The sequence below is a fragment of the Hetaerina americana genome, unplaced genomic scaffold, assembly GCF_022747635.1.
Source record: "Hetaerina americana unplaced genomic scaffold, ioHetAmer1.1.p SCAF_6, whole genome shotgun sequence".
Taxonomy (NCBI): domain Eukaryota; kingdom Metazoa; phylum Arthropoda; class Insecta; order Odonata; family Calopterygidae; genus Hetaerina; species Hetaerina americana.
Window position 1 is genome coordinate 17,723,467 of NW_027287205.1, and position 19,714 is coordinate 17,743,180.

The window sequence follows — 19,714 nt, forward strand, 5'->3', positions numbered from 1 at the left end:
CCTTGTCTGGCCCTGACCACCTTCCCAAACGAATTTGCTCCGGTGATATTTACTCATTTGACCAAAAGTCATCAGCTAATCTGTTTACTAAGTAATTTTCTTAAGTAATTAAACCCAATTAGTGACATTAACTATGTCCTGAGCCACCCTCTATCAGTCAACTTGGCATTCCATTGAAATTCTTGCTCAAGAGGTTTTGAATTTTGTAAACAGTCCTTACATATTTATTTATCGCTTGTGTTAAATAAACCATTGAAATTGTGAAGCTCATTGAAATCATTCAGAAAGAGAATCAACTTTAATTAAAGCTCTATTGCTGACTACTGGCTCAAAACAGTGTCATTAATAAAGTTTGAAATAAAGGCTACAATTGTCCACGCCTGAAAAAATTATCTTATGGACCGGGAAATACTTTATATCTATAACTATTAAGTTTATAAACTAATACAGTTGATGATTTCTCCAACCACAAGAAAATTCACCAATTGGAAAATTAAATTCAGATATTGCTAAAAGAATCATTTTAATTACTCAACTCATTCCAGGGACTCTGTACAAAAATTTTCCATCTGCATCATAAAAACAGTCCTTCACCTTATAAATGGCTGACGAATCAAATTTTTCTTTTGGTATTTTTATCTTCATTTTGTACTGTTCTGCTTTCAAGTAAACATCCTGGAAGAAAAATATATTTTGGATGAGCACATTTAAAGGTTAATGCCTCTGAATTTTTTTAATTATAAGGAAAGTCATATTTTTCTCCATATCTTTCCATGAGTTACATTTTACATATTCTATGTGGAAATCTTGTACAGTTTATTGCCCCGATTTTTGGATAGTCCAAAAATATTAGAATAATCCCTTTAAGTCTGTCTCTGACAACAAAATGGACAGCTATATTTTTCATGGGATTTGTTGTTTCACAGAAGGTGAGATATAAATAAAACTGAAACCTTTTATGGAACCATTTGTTTTTAAAAATAACCTAAGCATAGATCAAGCAAAATTAGTAGGAGACACACTCATTTAGGATCCATGTCAATACCAAATTTAAATGATCTAATATAATTTTTTGTAACCCCTGCACTGAGCCAAAGCAAAGAATATCATTGCAATTCCTGCGAAAGCCCTCTACTATTGTTTCGATCTTATTAAGATACCTCTATTATATCTCATGATTGAATCACTCACTCAACATGTATTCCCCTCCCCTTAAAAATATCTGAAAAGATACCAGTTTACAAAAACAGTGGCAATTCTGATGACTTAATGAAAATGGAAAACTAACAGTGGACTTTGAGATGAGTGTGATGAATGCAATACTGAAGAAATCATGAACAGATAAATGTGAAGAAAATACAACATTGAGCCTGATGTCTCATGCATCAAAAATACTTGAACAATTAGTCTAAGAATAGAAGGAAGGATAAAAGAATAAGCCATTACATGCAGCATTTACAGACTTAGAGAAGGCCTCTAACAACACTGAATGGAACAATATATTCAAGATACTAGAAGTACACTGCATGGAATATAATAACAGAAAAATTAGCTATCACTTCTGCAAGAATCATATAGATGCAAATAAAAAATGGAAGAGATATAGAAAACAAGCAATAATTACTAATTTTTTCCCCAGTTTTCAAGGAATAAATGATTGATGACCACTCCGTGTTTATCATTAGATGGACCACATTGATTAATATGCAGCAAGCATTTCCGACAAATTTGCTTAAGATTTGAGAATTCAAAAACAGTAACAAATTAATTGAATCTCCATTTTCTCGGCTGCTTTCTATATGCATACATCACATTGCTGAATACCTTGACAACTCCAGTCCCTAACCCTTACAATATATTGTGGGGGAATAATGGAGATTATTCTAGGAGTGTGGCAAATTGAAAAAAGCCACAAAAATGCTAAAAAAATGCTTATAATCCTCTTGTATTCAAGGTATTTGCCAGTGGTCTCATTGATGTGGGATATATGGCATCACCTTGAGCTAACAAAGAGGAGACAATGAAAACCCTTACCAATTCCTGCGGCAATAAATTATGCCTTCCCTCCTCACTCTTGTATTTCTTCAGTGTTTTGCTGGTGCTTTGCAGTGGCTTCTCTTCAATTTGAATACCCTCCCCAATCTGCAAGTCCTTCACTTCCCCCTTTCCCTCCACTGTCCCCTTTTTCAGATGATCATAGTATTTCCTTGCAAGTTCATCATCCTCCTCTAGCTCATCCATTACACTTAACACTTTCTCCTTGTATTCCTTGAGGGGCAGCAAATCCCGGGAATTACGAGATCTGCTCGGCATAACAAAGCAATCACTTTTTGCATCAGAGGATTTCCTGTTTAAGTGTAGCGGGGCAAGTTCTGCAATGTTTGCTTCCAAAGGTTTATCGCCACCAGAACTTTTCTCATTTGAAGACCTTACAATATCAGAAAATTCTGTGGTACCTCGGGGTTTGTTGTGTATAACTATCTTTTCAATATCAGATGAAGAACCTGCAAACAAAGCAGACATTTTGAAACATAATAATCATTAAACAATAAAATTACATATTACAATGTAAGCCACAATTAGGGCACATGGCAGGGGGTGTTACGTCACCAACCATTAGGTAATGAATAATAATAGGTAAGGTGGAGAGGAAAGCAAAAGTACCCTGGCGAATATGAAGTATGAAATATTTAGAAGGAGCAAATTAGGATTATTAAAATTGAAGGAGATGCACGTAGAATTTCAAACACAGTAAAACTATAATAGATTTGAAGGATCTCAGTTTTTCCCGGCGTATTGTATTCAGGAAGTTCTCTCGGGTTTCCCACCGGGTCAGCGTGGTGTGCACCGACGTTTCGACGGCTAACTCTGCCATCGTCTTCAGGGTGAAGTGCAGAGCAATGAATTCGCCATGTATTTATACCCTGTCGTAGGGTCAGGTGTCCTCCGATTGGTCCGATGTGTTCCCAAGTGCCGAGCCGCCCCGGTGACGTCTCGTACTTTCAATTTTTCTCAGCACAGGTCTCCACGTGCTGCTGATCTGGAAGCCAGTGTCCCTGTTGAAGGTATTCTGTCCTTCCAGTCGGATTTCCACGGCTTCCTTCGCCACTCGGTCCCAGTAGCCGTTCGTGTGACAAAGTCTTTTGGTGCTCCCCCAGTCAATCCGATGACCATGCGTGATGCTGTGTTCGGCGACTGCAGACTTCTCAGGGTAATGGAGTCTGATGCATCGCTCATGCTCCGTTAGTCGCTTTTCAATTGTGCGGCCAGTCTCCCCGATGTATACCTGGCCGCACTCACACGGGATCCGGTATACCCCCGGCGCCTTCAAACCCCGTTCGTCTTTTGCCGTGCCAAGGAAGTTCTTCAATTTTCCTTGTGGCTTGTGGATGGTTTCCACTTTATGTTTCCTTAGTATCCTGGAGATCTTATGGGATACCGTGGAAACAAAGGGGATGCTGACCCTGGCAACGGGTTTTTCTCTTTCCTCTCTCTGACGGTCGTTTCTGGTGAAAGCCCTTTTAAGGGCCAAATTGACCTCCCGGCTTGTGTATCCATTCTGAAGGAAAGTATTTTTCAGGTGATGAACTTCTGCCTCCAAACCTTCCTGGTCTGACACGCATTTTGCCCGGTGGATGAGCGTTGACATAACCCCTCGTTTTTCACCTCGTTTCCCTCAACGCTCATCCACCGGGCAAAATGCGTGTCAGACCAGGAAGGTTTGGAGGCAGAAGTTCATCACCTGAAAAATACTTTCCTTCAGAATGGATACACAAGCCGGGAGGTCAATTTGGCCCTTAAAAGGGCTTTCACCAGAAACGACCGTCAGAGAGAGGAAAGAGAAAAACCCGTTGCCAGGGTCAGCATCCCCTTTGTTTCCACGGTATCCCATAAGATCTCCAGGATACTAAGGAAACATAAAGTGGAAACCATCCACAAGCCACAAGGAAAATTGAAGAACTTCCTTGGCACGGCAAAAGACGAACGGGGTTTGAAGGCGCCGGGGGTATACCGGATCCCGTGTGAGTGCGGCCAGGTATACATCGGGGAGACTGGCCGCACAATTGAAAAGCGACTAACGGAGCATGAGCGATGCATCAGACTCCATTACCCTGAGAAGTCTGCAGTCGCCGAACACAGCATCACGCATGGTCATCGGATTGACTGGGGGAGCACCAAAAGACTTTGTCACACGAACGGCTACTGGGACCGAGTGGCGAAGGAAGCCGTGGAAATCCGACTGGAAGGACAGAATACCTTCAACAGGGACACTGGCTTCCAGATCAGCAGCACGTGGAGACCTGTGCTGAGAAAAATTGAAAGTACGAGACGTCACCGGGGCGGCTCGGCACTTGGGAACACATCGGACCAATCGGAGGACACCTGACCCTACGACAGGGTATAAATACATGGCGAATTCATTGCTCTGCACTTCACCCTGAAGACGATGGCAGAGTTAGCCGTCGAAACGTCGGTGCACACCACGCTGACCCGGTGGGAAACCCGAGAGAACTTCCTGAATATAATAGATTTGGTAAACTGCTATTTAATGAATCCCTGTTATGTATTTTCAACTCTCCAATCCCAAGAGCAAGGGTTGGGACGTGAACACAAAAAGATCTTGCAGCACAGAATCCTTGATTATATACATGTACATGTATGTACTTCATTGGAGATCATTTCTCTAATCCTGCTTTTATAGTTACCTTCAGGATGACCTTGCAATGACTTTTGCCACCTGAATGAATTTAAAATAAATATTTTTTAATTACTAGGGTGTAAAACCCTTAATTACCTCCCTACTGTCAGTAGTTTCCCCCATAATGATTAAGATTTCCCCATAAAGATAAAGAAAGAGCAGAAGATTTACCATGGTCTTAAATTTGAATTGGGTTTGTGAAAAACCAAATTATGAAGGGTCATGAATAAGTATGAATTCAAAGTGTAAAATGCAACAATACTGGAGTTCAAAGTTCAAGAAAACAATGAAGTAAACATTATCAAGAAAATAACCTAGGCAGGGTTAATTCCATGAAACTGCAGGAGTTGCCGCACCACTAACCTACAACGGAGTCTTCCCAAGGTAAATTATTTTTACACTCTGAATCTGTTGCATTGTAGGCAGGATTAATGAAATATGTGCCCAAAATTGCAGAGTTTTGTTTAAAAATTGGCTATCAATCTTACAATGGAAAAATACTCTCTTAGAGTCATGATGGAAATGGGTTTTCCACTATGACAGTCATTACTAATTTATGCATGGAGAAATTTTAAATAGATTCTATGGCATTCAGCAATTTAAAACTAACCTAATGGCTTTAGTATGTAGACAATATGTTAATAATTTAGCCACACAGAAATGAAACTCCATAAGAATTTCGAAAATACTTATACAGAATTAATGAAAATATCACATTAAGAAATCACACAGGCTAAGAATTCGTTGTCTCAGGCGTGACTTCATGGAATCGACATAACATAATGAAAGGAGAAACTTTGTAATTCCACATAGATTTATTCGACGGACGACCTAGGTTTCGACGTGGCACGTCATCATCAGGTACATTTTGTAAAGAAGACAGAGAATATATAGTCACACAAATTGGGGATTTGTGTGACTATATATTCTCTGTCTTCTTTACAAAATGTACCTGATGATGACGTGCCACGTCGAAACCTAGGTCGTCCGTCGAATAAATCTATGTGGAATTACAAAGTTTCTCCTTTCATTATGTCAGGCTAAGAATAAGACAGGAATGGTTTGATATTAATAATTTACATTAAATACTAAAAAAACAGCATATTGTATGCAGTCTTGAATAAAAAATAACTGAAATTGACACTGCTAAAAAACTAAGAATTTATATTGATACAAAACTTAACTGGGAGATTCAAATCAGTCAGACCTGTAATAAACTGAGTCAAGCTCTTTATATGTTAAGAAAGCTCAACTTTCTCATTTCCATTGAGAACTGTTTAACAATTTACCATGCCTTCTTTCAATGTCATTTAAATTATGGTGTTCAATTATGAGGTCATTCCCCACATGTTAAACCAATTCTGTAACTACAAAAAAGAGCTATTTACTCTATTTCTAATATATCACCATGTGATTTCTGAAAGCCTTTTTTTATTACGCATGGAATCATGACTGTATTTAGTTTATATATATATATATATATATATATATATATATATATATATATATATATATGTATATATATATATTTATTTATTTTTTTTTTAAGGCTTTGATTCATGTGAAAGTTAATCTAGAAACTTATCAATTAAGATCTCACATTCATAACTACACCACAAGGGGTAAAGCAAATCTAAATGCTACTTATGGTAGATTATCATCAACTTACAACACATTTCATAATGTGGACATATGACTGTTTGTTCACATTATGAAATGTTAACAAACAATCACTCTACTCAGTCGAAATTGGACTGTATCCAGAGTTTCAAGAACAGGGTATATACCTGGTTACTTGCTCACCCATTTCACTCATTTGATGAATTCTTTTGTGACAATCCTCATCACAATTAAGAACTTATGTTTATATATTAAGTAAATTTATATTGATGACATTTAATATGGTTGAACCATTTTTCAAAATGAATAAAGTATTTTAATTATTATCATCAAAGAAGACAGTTCCTCACTTAACTTGATGTTAGGAAAAGGCAAGATGAGAGCCCATCGTGAATGGAGCATCCATCATGCTGATGCTCAATGTGCGACAAACAAATGAGATGGTTTCGACTACTTTTCAGGCTCTATATCTAACTTCTAAATTTTGTTTAATGTTGGTTAAACTATTCTTCAAATAAATTTAATTTTTTGAGGGGAAAAAATTATTTATTCACCTAATTTACATCTTTAATAATCCTACCATTGTTTTCACCATTTCGCTTTAAAGTCAGCACTTTAAACTTTAAAATAATTACGTATAGTAATAAATCTTCTTCAGAATCAGAATTTGAACTATATCTATTCAATAGGTTATTTCTTGAGAGTGTTCTGCCAAAGTTTTATTAAAACCAGGGAAATTTGGAGATTTTATGATGATTTATTAAAAAAAAGTGGATTTTTGCAGTTTTAAAATTGAAAATGTATAACATTTTCAGGTTTAACTTTGTGGAATTCCTTCATTAGGAGGGTAAAAAAGAAACTTTACGCTCCCACTATAAAAATTTAATATTTCTACATCGACTTAATACCCTGCAAACTGCCACAAGGGCATGTGGCAGGGGGTGTTAGGGCACTACCCGTTATTAAGAAAACAAAATCGCATGCAAAAGCCACAAATTTATACAATCCACAAACAAATCATGGTATACATTCATGCAAAAACCCTTACAGCCCACAAAGAGTTAGGACAATTCCAAAAACAATTGAATAAATATGAGTACATAATACTACCTCGATCAAAAAGTTCCCGGAATAACCACCGTGTGGCGCTCCCATCGTTCCGATTTGAGTTCTGTTTTTTTTGTTAAATTGGTACATCTGTTGTTGATATTCCCTTTAAATCTTAGTGTCATAACTTGACATTTGCAAAAGTTACGTAGCCTAGAGTACATCTATCTCTGTGTGTGTTGGCGATTTTTTACAATTGCAGAAATGGATTTAAATTTGCAACAACGAACTTGTATTAAATTTTGCGTAAAAAACGGATTTAGTGGCGCACGGACGTTGGAAATGTTGGAAAAGTGTTTCGGCAACGATTCTCTAAAAAAAACGGTCGTTTACCAGTGGCACGAGCGGTTCAGAAGTGGTCGTGAGTCAATCGAAGATGATGAACGCAGTGGCAGACCATCGACATCGAAAGTCGGTGAAAAAATTGATAAAGTAAAAGAAATGTTGGTCAATAACCGCAAATTAACCATCAGAGAAATAGCGGAGGACTTGAACATTGCCTATGGATCCGCCCAAGACATGCCCGTGGTTAATGATTTGGGTTTCCGTCGTGTAGCAGCAAAGTTGGTGCCAAAAGACCTCAATTTCATGCAAAAAAGAGACCGTGTTGACGTCGCAAAAGACATGATTTGCGAGGCTGAATCCGATCCCACATTCATCAAAAGGATCATTACTGGAGACGAGACGTGGGTTTATGAGTACGACACGCAATCCAGACATCAGGCAAGTGAATGGCGTTCACCAAATGAGCCGAGACCAAAAAAACCATGTCGTTTTCAGTCAAAAAAGAAGGCAATGCTGACGGTTTTCATGGATTACAACGGTGTAGTGCATCATGAATTTTTGCCAGAAGGCCAGACAGTAAACAAAGAGTATTATTTGGGCGTTATGAGACGTTTGCGTGAAGCAATTCGCCGAAAGAGACCAGAAATGTGGGCAGAAAACTCGTGGATTTTGCACCATGATAACGCACCGTCGCACAGTGCTATCATTATTCGTAATTTTTTGACGAAAAATGCAACAAATACCATCCAACAGCCACCGAATTCACCTGATTTGGCTCCCTGTGACTTCTTTCTGTTCAATCGAGTTAAAAAACCATTACGGGGAACGCGTTTTAGCAGCCGAGAGGAAGTAATGGAAAAATCGCAGGAAGCACTGATGGACATACCGAAAACCGAATATAAAAAATGTTTCGAGGATTGGATCAAGCGCTGGCATAAGTGTGTTGCAGTCGATGGGGATTACTTTGAAGGGGACAATATAGATTTAGATGAATAAACTTGTATTTTTAATTTTCTGAATAAATTCCGGGAAATTTTTGATCAAGGTAGTATATGGCAGTGATCCAACAGACTTTGCCTGAAGACATGGATGGACTGCATTTATTCTGTTAATTTACATCTAACTGCAATACAATTTTTGTACAATTTTTAAAACTATTTTTTCTCACCATTTGAAAACAATTAAAAAAGTATTACGATACAGAAAATCAGGATTGATATATTCTTATGCTTAATTCACACACTTACCTTCAGGAAAATTCATCTGTCGTGCAGAAAAAGTTAGAAAATGACGTTTCACTTCTGGGTCCAGGTTGAACTTTCCCTTGAGGAGATCTGACCAGTTCCTCTGTACAGATCTATCATGGCGTTCAATATCAGCACCACTTCTTGGCTCCCAACGAGACTTGATGAGCTTCTGCAATGATGGAGCACTGACAATTAATCACAGTATATGACCTATGACACAGAGGTACACCTCACTTCAGAGCAATTGGCTTAATGTCAATTCACTAAATGACAATTCAACAGCAGTTCCATGCCTTGTTTAATTAACTACACTTCTTGAAACTACTATTTCAATTGGTGCCCAGTTTTCATATGAAATTTAAGACTAGTCCATAATATAATTATTCAATTTTTTCTAATGTTCATACCTGCAAATATTAGTCTTATATTTAGTTGATTGGACACCCAAAAACAGAACGAAATAATGAGAGTGATGGCTGCATAACACAGAAAATTTTATCAAAGAACCATTAAACCATTCATAGAAAACATTAATTAAAACTATAATACCCTTACCTCTCCCACAAAACAACCTCACCTCCAACACTACATCTAGCCCCTCTTTAAATTCAGCATATCTTTACTCCTTTCATTATATCCATCATGCTTATGCTCTTTCTTCCTCCCTTATCTATCAAAAAAAATCCTAAAGAAATTTGGAAAATTGCATAACTTTTAGTTGGCCCTGCATAGTCACTTTCTAATTTTCCATTTTCTTTCAAACTCCTACCTCGGACTGCTCATCTAACACCTATGTTGGACCAGGTAAATGCCGAGTACACCTTTCTCCAATTTTATAGATACAGTTCTGAAGCTAGACCTTCTTCTGACCATATTTCCCCCTGCAAATAATGCAATGTAAGTTTTCTCAGTTCAACTTTTAATCCTCGGACTCAACTGACCTGCATTACTCTTCTCCTAAGCCATTCATACCTCAGGGCCTCCATGATCTGTAATGATGTGTATTGAAGCCTAGTCATTTGTTTTGCTGGACTATTCTCTTTGTAGATTGTGACTGAGAACCATTCAAACTCAGACAAAAAATAACTTTCTACCAAAACTTTATCATAACCCTTCCATCAAAGTAAGAATCATGTCCGAGATGTCAATGTCGCTCCTTTACATTCAACATATCTACTATTTGTGATCTCATATTTCTTTAGTTGTGCCATGTCTATTCTTTTTTAGAAATATATTTTGTCCTGCTTTTGGATAGTAGCAGCACTAGATTCTAATTTGATTGGTTGTCTGTGCCCTAAGATAAGAATTTTGCTATTTCTATAATATTTCTTTCAATCCTAGTTCTTACTACTCTTTCTCAATACCAAAGTGAAAAATGATGCATGCCTTTTGAAAAGTTAATGTGCCTCATCAAGAGTTTTGAAAAAGTTGTCCACAACAACATGGAACTCTTCATGTGATAATTTCCCATGCCTAAAAGTTTTTTCACATCCACAAAACTTAGTCCATGCTACTGCAAGTCTCACCTATCTTCTTCATTTTTTGCTTCATTATAGCAATAGAAACCCAAACTTCACCACAGTTCACTTTCGAGTCACATACTATCCAGAAGTTTATACCCCACATTTGGTAATGTTTGTTAGGACGATATTGAAGCAGCTGAGAATTACTTTTAGCACCAACTGATGTTTCATCAAGGCTTAGGTGTTTGTGGGTTGTGGGTGAGGCTAATTCTATAACATATGCCATTTATAAAACATGGAAATAAACTTTTAACATATTTTGCCTCCAACCTCAATTTTACATATTTTTCATCCATACCCTCAAAAAGATAAATTGAAGGCTGCATTGCACATTTATTCATTTGCAACCCATCACCCATACACCAATAAGTGAACATTCTAAAAGCACACACATTTCTGTAGAATAATGATATTAATACGAGGGTCATCCGGAAAGTAGTACCCGTTCGTGCCGCATGAAGTGCTGACGACGCGAGTAGCCGCTGGACGAGGTCAGATAGCTTCAGTGGCTTGTCTGCCTTCTCTGAGCCAAGTTGCGTGACGCTAGCATTGCCTGTGTTGTTTCTGTGATTGTTTACAATGTTTAAAAAAATTGAGAACGCCGCCAGTTGTGAAGTGAGGGCAGTGATTAAATTCCTCAATGCAAGAAACGTTCGCCCATGTGATATTCATCGCCAATTAAAGGAGGTGTATGGAGACAATGTAATGGACGAGTCGTCTGTTCGGCGGTGGTGTCGCAACTTCAACATGGGGAGGGGGAACACACACGACGATGAGCGTTCGGGGAGACCGTCTGTCATTACAGACCAACTGGTGAGCTCAGTTGACGAATTCGTGAGGAACGATCGGCGCGTCACAATTGATGACATCTGTGAGCATTTTCCCAATGTTTCTCGAACAATTGTTCATGAAATTGTTAAACACCATCTGCATTATGCAAAAATTTGTGCAAGATGGGTCCCTCGCGTATCTCAATGAGCTGGCGGCGAAGGACTATGCAGCAGGAATACAGAAACTTGTCACACGTTATGACAAATGCCTTAATTTGCTTGGAGATTATGTTGAGAAGTAGTTTAAAGTATCCTCTTTCAAATAAAATTTTTTATGTTTGTTAATATTTACTTTTGTGTCTTTATTTCACGAACGGGTACTACTTTCCGGATGACCCTCGTATTATTACTTAAAATCAAACACCATGAACCCATTCAGACCATTAGCCAGGGGAGGGATTTATGGACGTGGCATTCATACCATGACAATCTCGGCAGTTGCTGGGAAGTGCTGCGCCAATTTTTCAGGACTCCACTCGATGGCATCTAGTTGATGGAGGTTCCGAATCTGCTCTTTTTCTGACCACATCAGTAAATTGGGAAGTTTGGGCGGCTTGAAGTGCTTGCTCTTGGTGATTGCATATGCCAATGAATCTGCAGCAGCTTTCTTTTCTCTGAGACAAAGCATACATGATAAATAATTTTATGCACAGGATGTGACTTGAAATTAGGCAAGATTAGCAGTGTGGATCCTCAGTTATAGCACATCTGTTTGATTGGTAATTCAACTCTCATATGCACTTTCTCAACATGATCAAAACAGCATAAAACACCTCTTTCACATACTCTTAATCATAACCAGTTCATTCCATCAACACTATTATTTCCTGACCATTTCCTCATTCCTCACATCACCTTGCCCTTGAATACTCCTGGATTACCCCATACACCAACCACATTTAGTTAACATTAATCATTCTAACATATCCATGGTTCTCTCTTTAGCCGGAAACTTGTTTCAAATACTCTAGGTAATTCTAGGATATTATTTAGCTTTGGTTTTATGAAATGCTGGTGAAAATGTGCCAGGAGTGGTTCAGGTTTTCTGTTGACATCTAGACCTGAATAATGACAGAGTTTGTTTGTCCAACTTTAACTTTGCTCCATTTTTACTATGCTTCTTCTGACCTTTTTGTTTAATGTCATTGTCACCCCTAACTATTACTCTATAATTATCATTTCCATAATCCTCACTATCCTTCTCATCTTGCACAGCCCTAAAATATCTATTTACATATTTCCTCTCTCAATTTTTTGCTTTAGTCTGTAATATCCCTGTTCTCAAACCTTTCTAACATTCTACATTCCTATTCTAACTGGTTAGGTTCTTTTCTGAGCATTTTCTAACGATTTCGTCTTGCTAAGGTTTTTATGAGACAAAAACCACTGCAAATCCCGTGGCTGGACATGATTCCATTCCTGGTGAAATCCTGCAGTTGCCAGAACTCACACTGAAATCATATTTCATGAGACAATCAATCAAAGTGATTTTCTGTTGCCTTTTTCAATATTATGACACCATCACCCATATGGCTGCCTCACTAGAGCCAGACATGTTTGTAGTTAATTCATGGAAGAAGTTGCAAGAACTACCTTTTTTCTTCCACTCTTGCTCTTCAAACTATTGGGTACCCCTACCCTTCCAACTATATGCCCTAACAGTAGCAATTATTATTGCTCCCACCAGCACAGCTGTAGGAATCATCAGAGCATAAAAGCCCTTTGTGCATGCCATGATGTAATAATGATGTTCAAGTTAAGGCTCTTGGAAAATATGTTTCATTATTATTTTCACCTTAATTGCATGTTAAATGAGATATAAATTGCAATTGGTCACATTAAATTTACATGTCTTACTTTGGCATACACATATTTTTACAGAAATATACACACACCTTTCATAGTTCTTATGTGACACATTCACTTGCATTAAGTCTGATTCAAATTCTTCAAGATTAATTTCCTCATCATGAAGTTCCTCGATATCAGGATACTCCATTTCCAGTACTTTTAATTTGTTTTGGACACCTGAAAATATGCAAATAGTTAGTTAGGACATTGAAATTCACACTACAGCTACAATTTAAACATTGTCACAAGCTTTTTCATTAGTTTGGATGGAAATACTAATTAATTGGTCCTAATCGGTTTGTTGACATACAAACAAAAGGCAAGTCTAAAAGATGATCATATCATCACAGATTGATAACTTAGATACATGCGATCACATTTACTGTAACATGGGGGAGGATATAAGATACTCAAGTAAACTACAAAAAATAATGGATAACAATGGTCAATGGTACATTTGCTGATGAAAACACGATAACCATAATAATTCCAAAGTAAAAAATTATAAATTATTGGTTAGTAGTCATGGCTGGTTTTGAGCTTGTAGATGCCACCAAATGTTCCAGGTTCACAACCAAATCATTAGAAACTGCACTAAAACTTCATTAAAATCGCAGCAATTGCAATTATACAACTAAGATAGAATCAAAACTTTGACAAACATATATGTTTCTGAGTTCTTTTTGATGCCAGCAGAGGAAGCAAAATGAACATTAAAAAAACTACATCGCATTCAATTAAATTTGGAGTACAAAATTTGTATAAAAATTATCAGGAACAATTTTTTCATGACATGTCTGTATGTTGCAGTGTGCTCGCACCAATCAGGCTTGGTGGTATGGGGTCTGACCTTCAACAGGCACCAAAAGAACCTATCGCATGCCAGCATCAATTCAAACTAGTGTTTTTAGTGGACCCCTGTCGAGTGACTTGGGGCAAGCACAATAAGCATTGAACGATAGAACAGCGGTGTGCCATCAAATTTTGTATTAGACTGAGGAAATTGGATATGGAGACGTTGGGCATGATTCACCAAGTGTTCATGGATGACATGAAGTCACAAACTGCAGTTTTTAAGATGCACAATCTTTCAAAGATGGCTGAGAGTGCATGGAGAACAAGCCCCGCGCTGGATGGACACCAAGAACTGATGACAACAACATACGCATGAAGTGCTGAATTCAGACCATTGGTTGAGTGTGTGCATGATAGCAGATCTTATTGGTAAAATGACAATGTATAAAATATCACTGAACATTTGGAAATGCGAAAAATCTGCACTAAACTCATCCCAAAGGTCTTGACGGACGGCACCAGCAGACTATTCCCTATTCCCAAAAGTGAAATCGTTACCCAAAGGACACCACAAGGGGACCCTAAGTGCTGTCGAAGAAGCTTGCAAGCATACCCTTAAGGACCTTTCAGAATTCACCACAATCAGGGAGCCTTTGAGTTGTGGAAAAGCCACTGGCAAAAGTGAGTCGATGCTCAAGGGATGTACTTTGAAGAATTTTAAGATATTGTAGCGATATCCGAAATAAATTATTTTCCCAAAACATTTTCCAATACTATTTATACAAACCTTGTAATTTGTATTACAATGGCTTGTGTGTCACAATTGCAAAGTTCCCCCTCAAGAAAAAGAAATGTATACGTAGTTGTGGGATATATAGGTATGATGTCATCTAACTAATTTAAGTTTTTTCTAGTTCACTTAAGAGCAAGAAGAGGTACACCACATATCATTATTTGATGTGAAAGGAATAAAATTTTTGTTATAAAGCATCAGGGACAATATATATTGTTATTGTTAAATATAGCATTCTGGCTTGGGTAAAATAAAGATAATCTCTAAAGTTAGATTTAAAATATTTTACCTCCATGAACTATCTTAAAAATACCTACCTAGATGATATTTTTATAACTCATTTTGGGTATTTCCTGATATTTCACTACTTGGAAACTGAACATAATCCATTAGTGATTTAAGCTAGTTTGAGTATCCAGTTCTTTAGTGATTTTCCCAAGCAATAGAAAATAATGAACAATCAATCACAAATATTATATGTTATTCGCATCCATGCTATCAAATTTAACATGTCCATGCTGTGCAAGATTAATAAATAACTCAAATGTGCAAGCACATACATGAGGAATGACTGAAGGAAGAAAGGAATAGAGATCTAACCCAGTAGGAAATAGAGTTTAATCATTATAAACACTTGGTTTAAACACCACAAAAGGCATAGGTATACATGGAAAATGCATCAGGAATCAGAAAAAAATCATATGGATATTATGGTTAAGCAGAGATTGAGCAACTGTGATCACTATCACCAGTACTTTCAAATGAATAAATAGAGGAAAGGATAAAATGCAATGGCATACTGGAACTGGAAATAGGAATAGACATTGGGGAATTCATAAAATCAGGTATGCTAGGGTATCATCAATATTTATTTAGCCAGTTAATCAAGGGATGTCAAGCATTACTCATTTACTGCATTATAATGTCATGCGATAGGTAATGAATGACATCTATGTATATAAGACAAAGATTATGAGGTTTTCAAAAATGAGGAAAGCTAAGTTTAATGATAAAATTGGAGTTCATAAATGAGAGCAGGTGGAACAGTTTACCAATACCGGAAGTGTTCTGGAGCAAGATGATCAAAGTAGTTGGGACATTGGAGGATAATTTTCACTGGGAAAAGAAGCTTTCACAAGGAGGAGGGAATTAACGAGAGGTACATTGAGTAAGGGTGTTAGGAATAGGCTCGTTAAAACTTTCATATGGTTTGTGGTTTTGTAAGGCGTGGAAACATTTTGATGCATAGTTTTGTAAGATGTTGCTATTGAAGAAAGACGAAAAACATAGTAGAGATGCTTTTGAATTGTGGGTTTGGAGCTGGATGTAGAAGGTGAAATGGAAACTGTGTGCTGCTGACAGCATCTTAAGATATTCTGACCTTGTTCTTTACTAAAGCAATTGTTATTCTAAGGCTGACACATGAAATCCCATCCTGGAAGCTTTTTATGCCTCTTTGATTGATCATCAGAGTCCTCTTGGAGCTCTCAACCATTGGAAACAAAAAACCAACAACTCTCAACACTAAGAAATTTCTGAAAAATATGCAGCAATCATTTCTGAAGTGGATTAGCCTTCTTGCACTTATTGTGCCATATGAATTACCTTTTCCAGTGCGCCATATGAATTACCTTCAAGCACTTCAAGAAAACGCTTGCACACAATACAAACAGAACCTCCCGCCTGTGTATGGAACCATTGGTTTTGGTGGAGATAGAGCTTCCTCCCTACCAAATTTTATTTCATCCCTATTTTTCCTCTCCAGCTAACACCCATTGATTATGTTTTTCTAATAAATTTATGAGAAAAAAGTTACCTGGATTTGATGGTGGTTTTTTATTTCTTCTTATTGACCGCCTAGAATCTGTTCGAACACTGCAGATTTGGTAATGGCATGCTAGAGGAAGCCTTTTCATGAGACCTCCAAATACTTGAGAGAGTGCCCCATTCATTTTCACCAAATGTCTGAAATTTTAATTTATAGTAATCAGGGAGGGGATACATAATTTAATTGAGAGTTCATAATAACATGAATTATCTTTTATTGGCATCAGAAAATGCCATAACCAATAAGGAATAAAATAAATTCAATATGCACCTAAATCAACACCACTAATATTAGTACATAAAACTTGCAATGTGTGTAGAGCAAGAATATTGTATTCAATTTAAAATTCATTGTCCAGGGTATGTTTCAAATAAAAAAAAATAGCCAGCAGATGGAGTTATTGCATCATATGAAACTCTGGTCAGCAAAGTGAAGAGCAGCTTTGAACCTTAAATGGCAAAACTTAAGAGGCATTATGAAGTAACCTGAAGTACCGGATAAAGAGGTGAATTTCCGGACATGACAAAGTTTTAAGTGGCATATTAAGCCCACGTCTCTCTTCAGCATCAGCCATGGAAACATCAGCACACGAAGGAACATTTCCCGCGATTGCTCTGCACATATCATTAAAGTTTCACGATAAACGTAGAGAAAATGGTCAAGGCACCCGAGCATGAGTAAAGCAACCTACAATGTTCTTTTGGCTGTGAAATGGCATTGCATCATACCGCAGTTACATGAAAAATAAAAACTTTTTGGTAATAGGCAAATAAACTCTGCGTTTGATGCATTAATTAATTTGAAAAACGAATAAAGCAGAGTAGATGAGGATTAAATTTTCCTCAACAGTTTCCTCTAACGACAGGTGCTGCATTTCTGTGCAGCAAAAAACCCCATAAATTTCTCAACAGTGGTACAGCTAGATTGTGAAATGCATCGGGCCAAGTAGGCTAACTATTGAGAGATTCGTTGTCTATGATAAATCTCAATGTCTCACCTTGTTCAACAATTGAGACGAATTGCGGTTTGAGAAGGATCAAGGGCATTTCTGTAATAGTCTACCAGATTCCATTGTCTCCACGTACTCTTTGATACGCTACAGAATGAGAGACGTCTCGTGACATCTCTTGAGATCCCTTTTCAGGGTATAGAAAAAGCTCTCAGGCATCTAGGTCGTGTCTTCGGAGATAGCATTGTCTCGGGCAGCTATGCGATATCTCAGATACATACATATTCCAGACGTACCTACGCTGTGGGGCAGGTATTGACTAGTATTTTTTGTATAATGCTGACCTTTCAAACAGGCAAAAAGCATTAATTTTTTAATCCAAGAGTTAAACCGGTGCTTCAAGAGAGATGATTTTTTTCTAAATTTTAAGGAAGATTTTTACAATTTTCCATAGGCAAATCCATTAAACCGACTGCATTCACTTTCCCAAAATCAAGACAACTGCTTAGATTCGCCATAAATATCATTCAACCAAAACTAAGAATTAAATGTTCGTAAGATTTGGAAAAATTACGAACATGGTAAAGCAACTTGTACGTAACTTCTCCCCCAGGAATATTTTAGGCATAATGATGGTGTTCTTTGTGTATTACGATAAAATGTGCATTTTTCTTAAATATTACCACGAAAGGTGCATTTTTCACGCTATCGCTCTTACATTATCTGGTAACTTAATGTTACGCCCGTAAAACATTTACCACGATAATCCACAGTGACATTCCAAATATTTTCTTAGGCGTATTTAATTATAAATGCTTACCAATCACGTGGCTTCAAAAATTCACGAGAGATCCAGAATATTCATAACTGACATTGTACAATCACTACAAAAGTTTCTCTCGGTATCCTATGATACTTTATGCCATTATGGTAAGTTAATCTTTCGGGGGATAATTCAGATTAGTTTTACCATGGTATTGGAACAGAAGCAATGGTTAGACATGAAAGAATCCCATCACATACGACTGACAAAGTTTAGTGATGGTTATTATGACCCGACGATTTTATCACGCGTTTAGCCGGTGGAAACGAATTCCATGACTTCATTGTTCACCCTATGCGACTCAAGTTCATCATTTGTTTTAGCACCAATAACCTGCCGTGATTATTACCAGCACAATAATAAATAAGTGATATATTCCGTTTACATTACTGGCGGAAGAAGGAACTTAACGACCTAGCGTGCGGTTAAAACTGAATCTTGGTAGTCATTGCGACTTTGATTGAAGTCAATGTATATGTACTATTTTCATGGTGCAAATTTTCGAACTCTGTTTGCATGAGGATTAATTTAATGTTTCGGCAAAACTCTCCTGTTCCTCCCCATTTGTGAGGTAATATTCAGATGCGGATAATGTGCGTTCAGCTGCCCAGTTAAATTCAATGAAACATTGCTAGTAGGCAAGGGAACTACAAGGTGAATAAAAACTTTCATTTACATTATTTCAGTAGTTATGGTCCAATTAATTGGTATTAACGGCGTTTGTTTTTCCCAGATGCTCCAGCTTGATCAAAGACAAGGAGCCATACAATGATCACGTCAGCTATAGGTCCTATAGGAAGTAATTCAACAATTTTATTTATGAAAATGAAAAGTTAGCTTTTTAAATAAGGGAATAACAATATCCCAATCATGATTTAGTATTATTAAATTTTGCTTACTTTTGACGAAGGGCGTCTATAATTTCACCAATACCCCTCATCAATGTTTCCAGGACGAGCGAAATTGATTCATCGAAAGCCGTGATTTGAATACCCGCCATAAAAGACCAGGAATGGCAAGGTACGACCCTTGAGTACATCGTCATACTATGCAATTCGAGGAAACAAACACCATAAATTTTTCGACCTTAATTTTATTTAAATTATTTTTTCTTAATTTTAAGTACATTCATGAGTATGAAGTTGTTGCATCTTGTTACCATCCTGAGTGCTTTCCATCATATCTCACTGGCTGTGCCAAGTACAACAAAGTCGCTTTGTAACGCTTTTGTTCCTTTCCATGTTTATCAATTTCCTTTTCTCTCCAACATTTTCCACGTTCAGAACTTATTATTATTGTTTGGTGCTATACTTAAAACGCACTAAATTTTTCAACCGAATTTAAATACTTTTTGGTGATCATTT

The 19,714-nt window shown here is 37.2% G+C and overlaps 1 protein-coding gene across 1 annotated transcript; it reads right to left on the reverse strand.

Annotated features, from left to right (window-relative positions):
• Positions 1 to 513: 513 nt before the first annotated feature.
• LOC139695101 (uncharacterized) lies at positions 514 to 18,630 on the reverse strand. The gene is made up of 7 exons (XM_071593730.1): positions 18,348 to 18,630; positions 16,567 to 16,715; positions 13,207 to 13,339; positions 11,733 to 11,925; positions 8,959 to 9,127; positions 2,035 to 2,504; positions 514 to 675 (listed from the first exon to the last, which is right to left on the reverse strand). The coding sequence occupies exons 2-7, from the start codon at positions 16,700 to 16,702 to the stop codon at positions 532 to 534; spliced, it is 1,245 nt and encodes a 414-aa protein (XP_071449831.1). The 5' UTR covers positions 16,703 to 16,715; positions 18,348 to 18,630; the 3' UTR covers positions 514 to 531.
• Between the last annotated feature and the right edge of the window lie 1,084 nt (positions 18,631 to 19,714).

What these genes read in the sequence shown, in the direction of transcription:
- LOC139695101 (XM_071593730.1), bottom strand. Translation starts at nt 16,702, where the DNA reads ATGAATGGGGCACTCTCTCAAGTATTTGGAGGTCTCATGAAAAGGCTT. An exon ending in ACAGATGAATTTTCCTGAAG is followed by an intron (nt 2,505 to 8,958) that starts GTAAGTGTGTGA and finishes CTTTGTTTGCAG; the next exon opens with GTTCTTCATCTGATATTGAA. An exon ending in ATTTATTGCCGCAGGAATTG is followed by an intron (nt 676 to 2,034) that starts GTAAGGGTTTTC and finishes TTTTTCTTCCAG; the next exon opens with GATGTTTACTTGAAAGCAGA.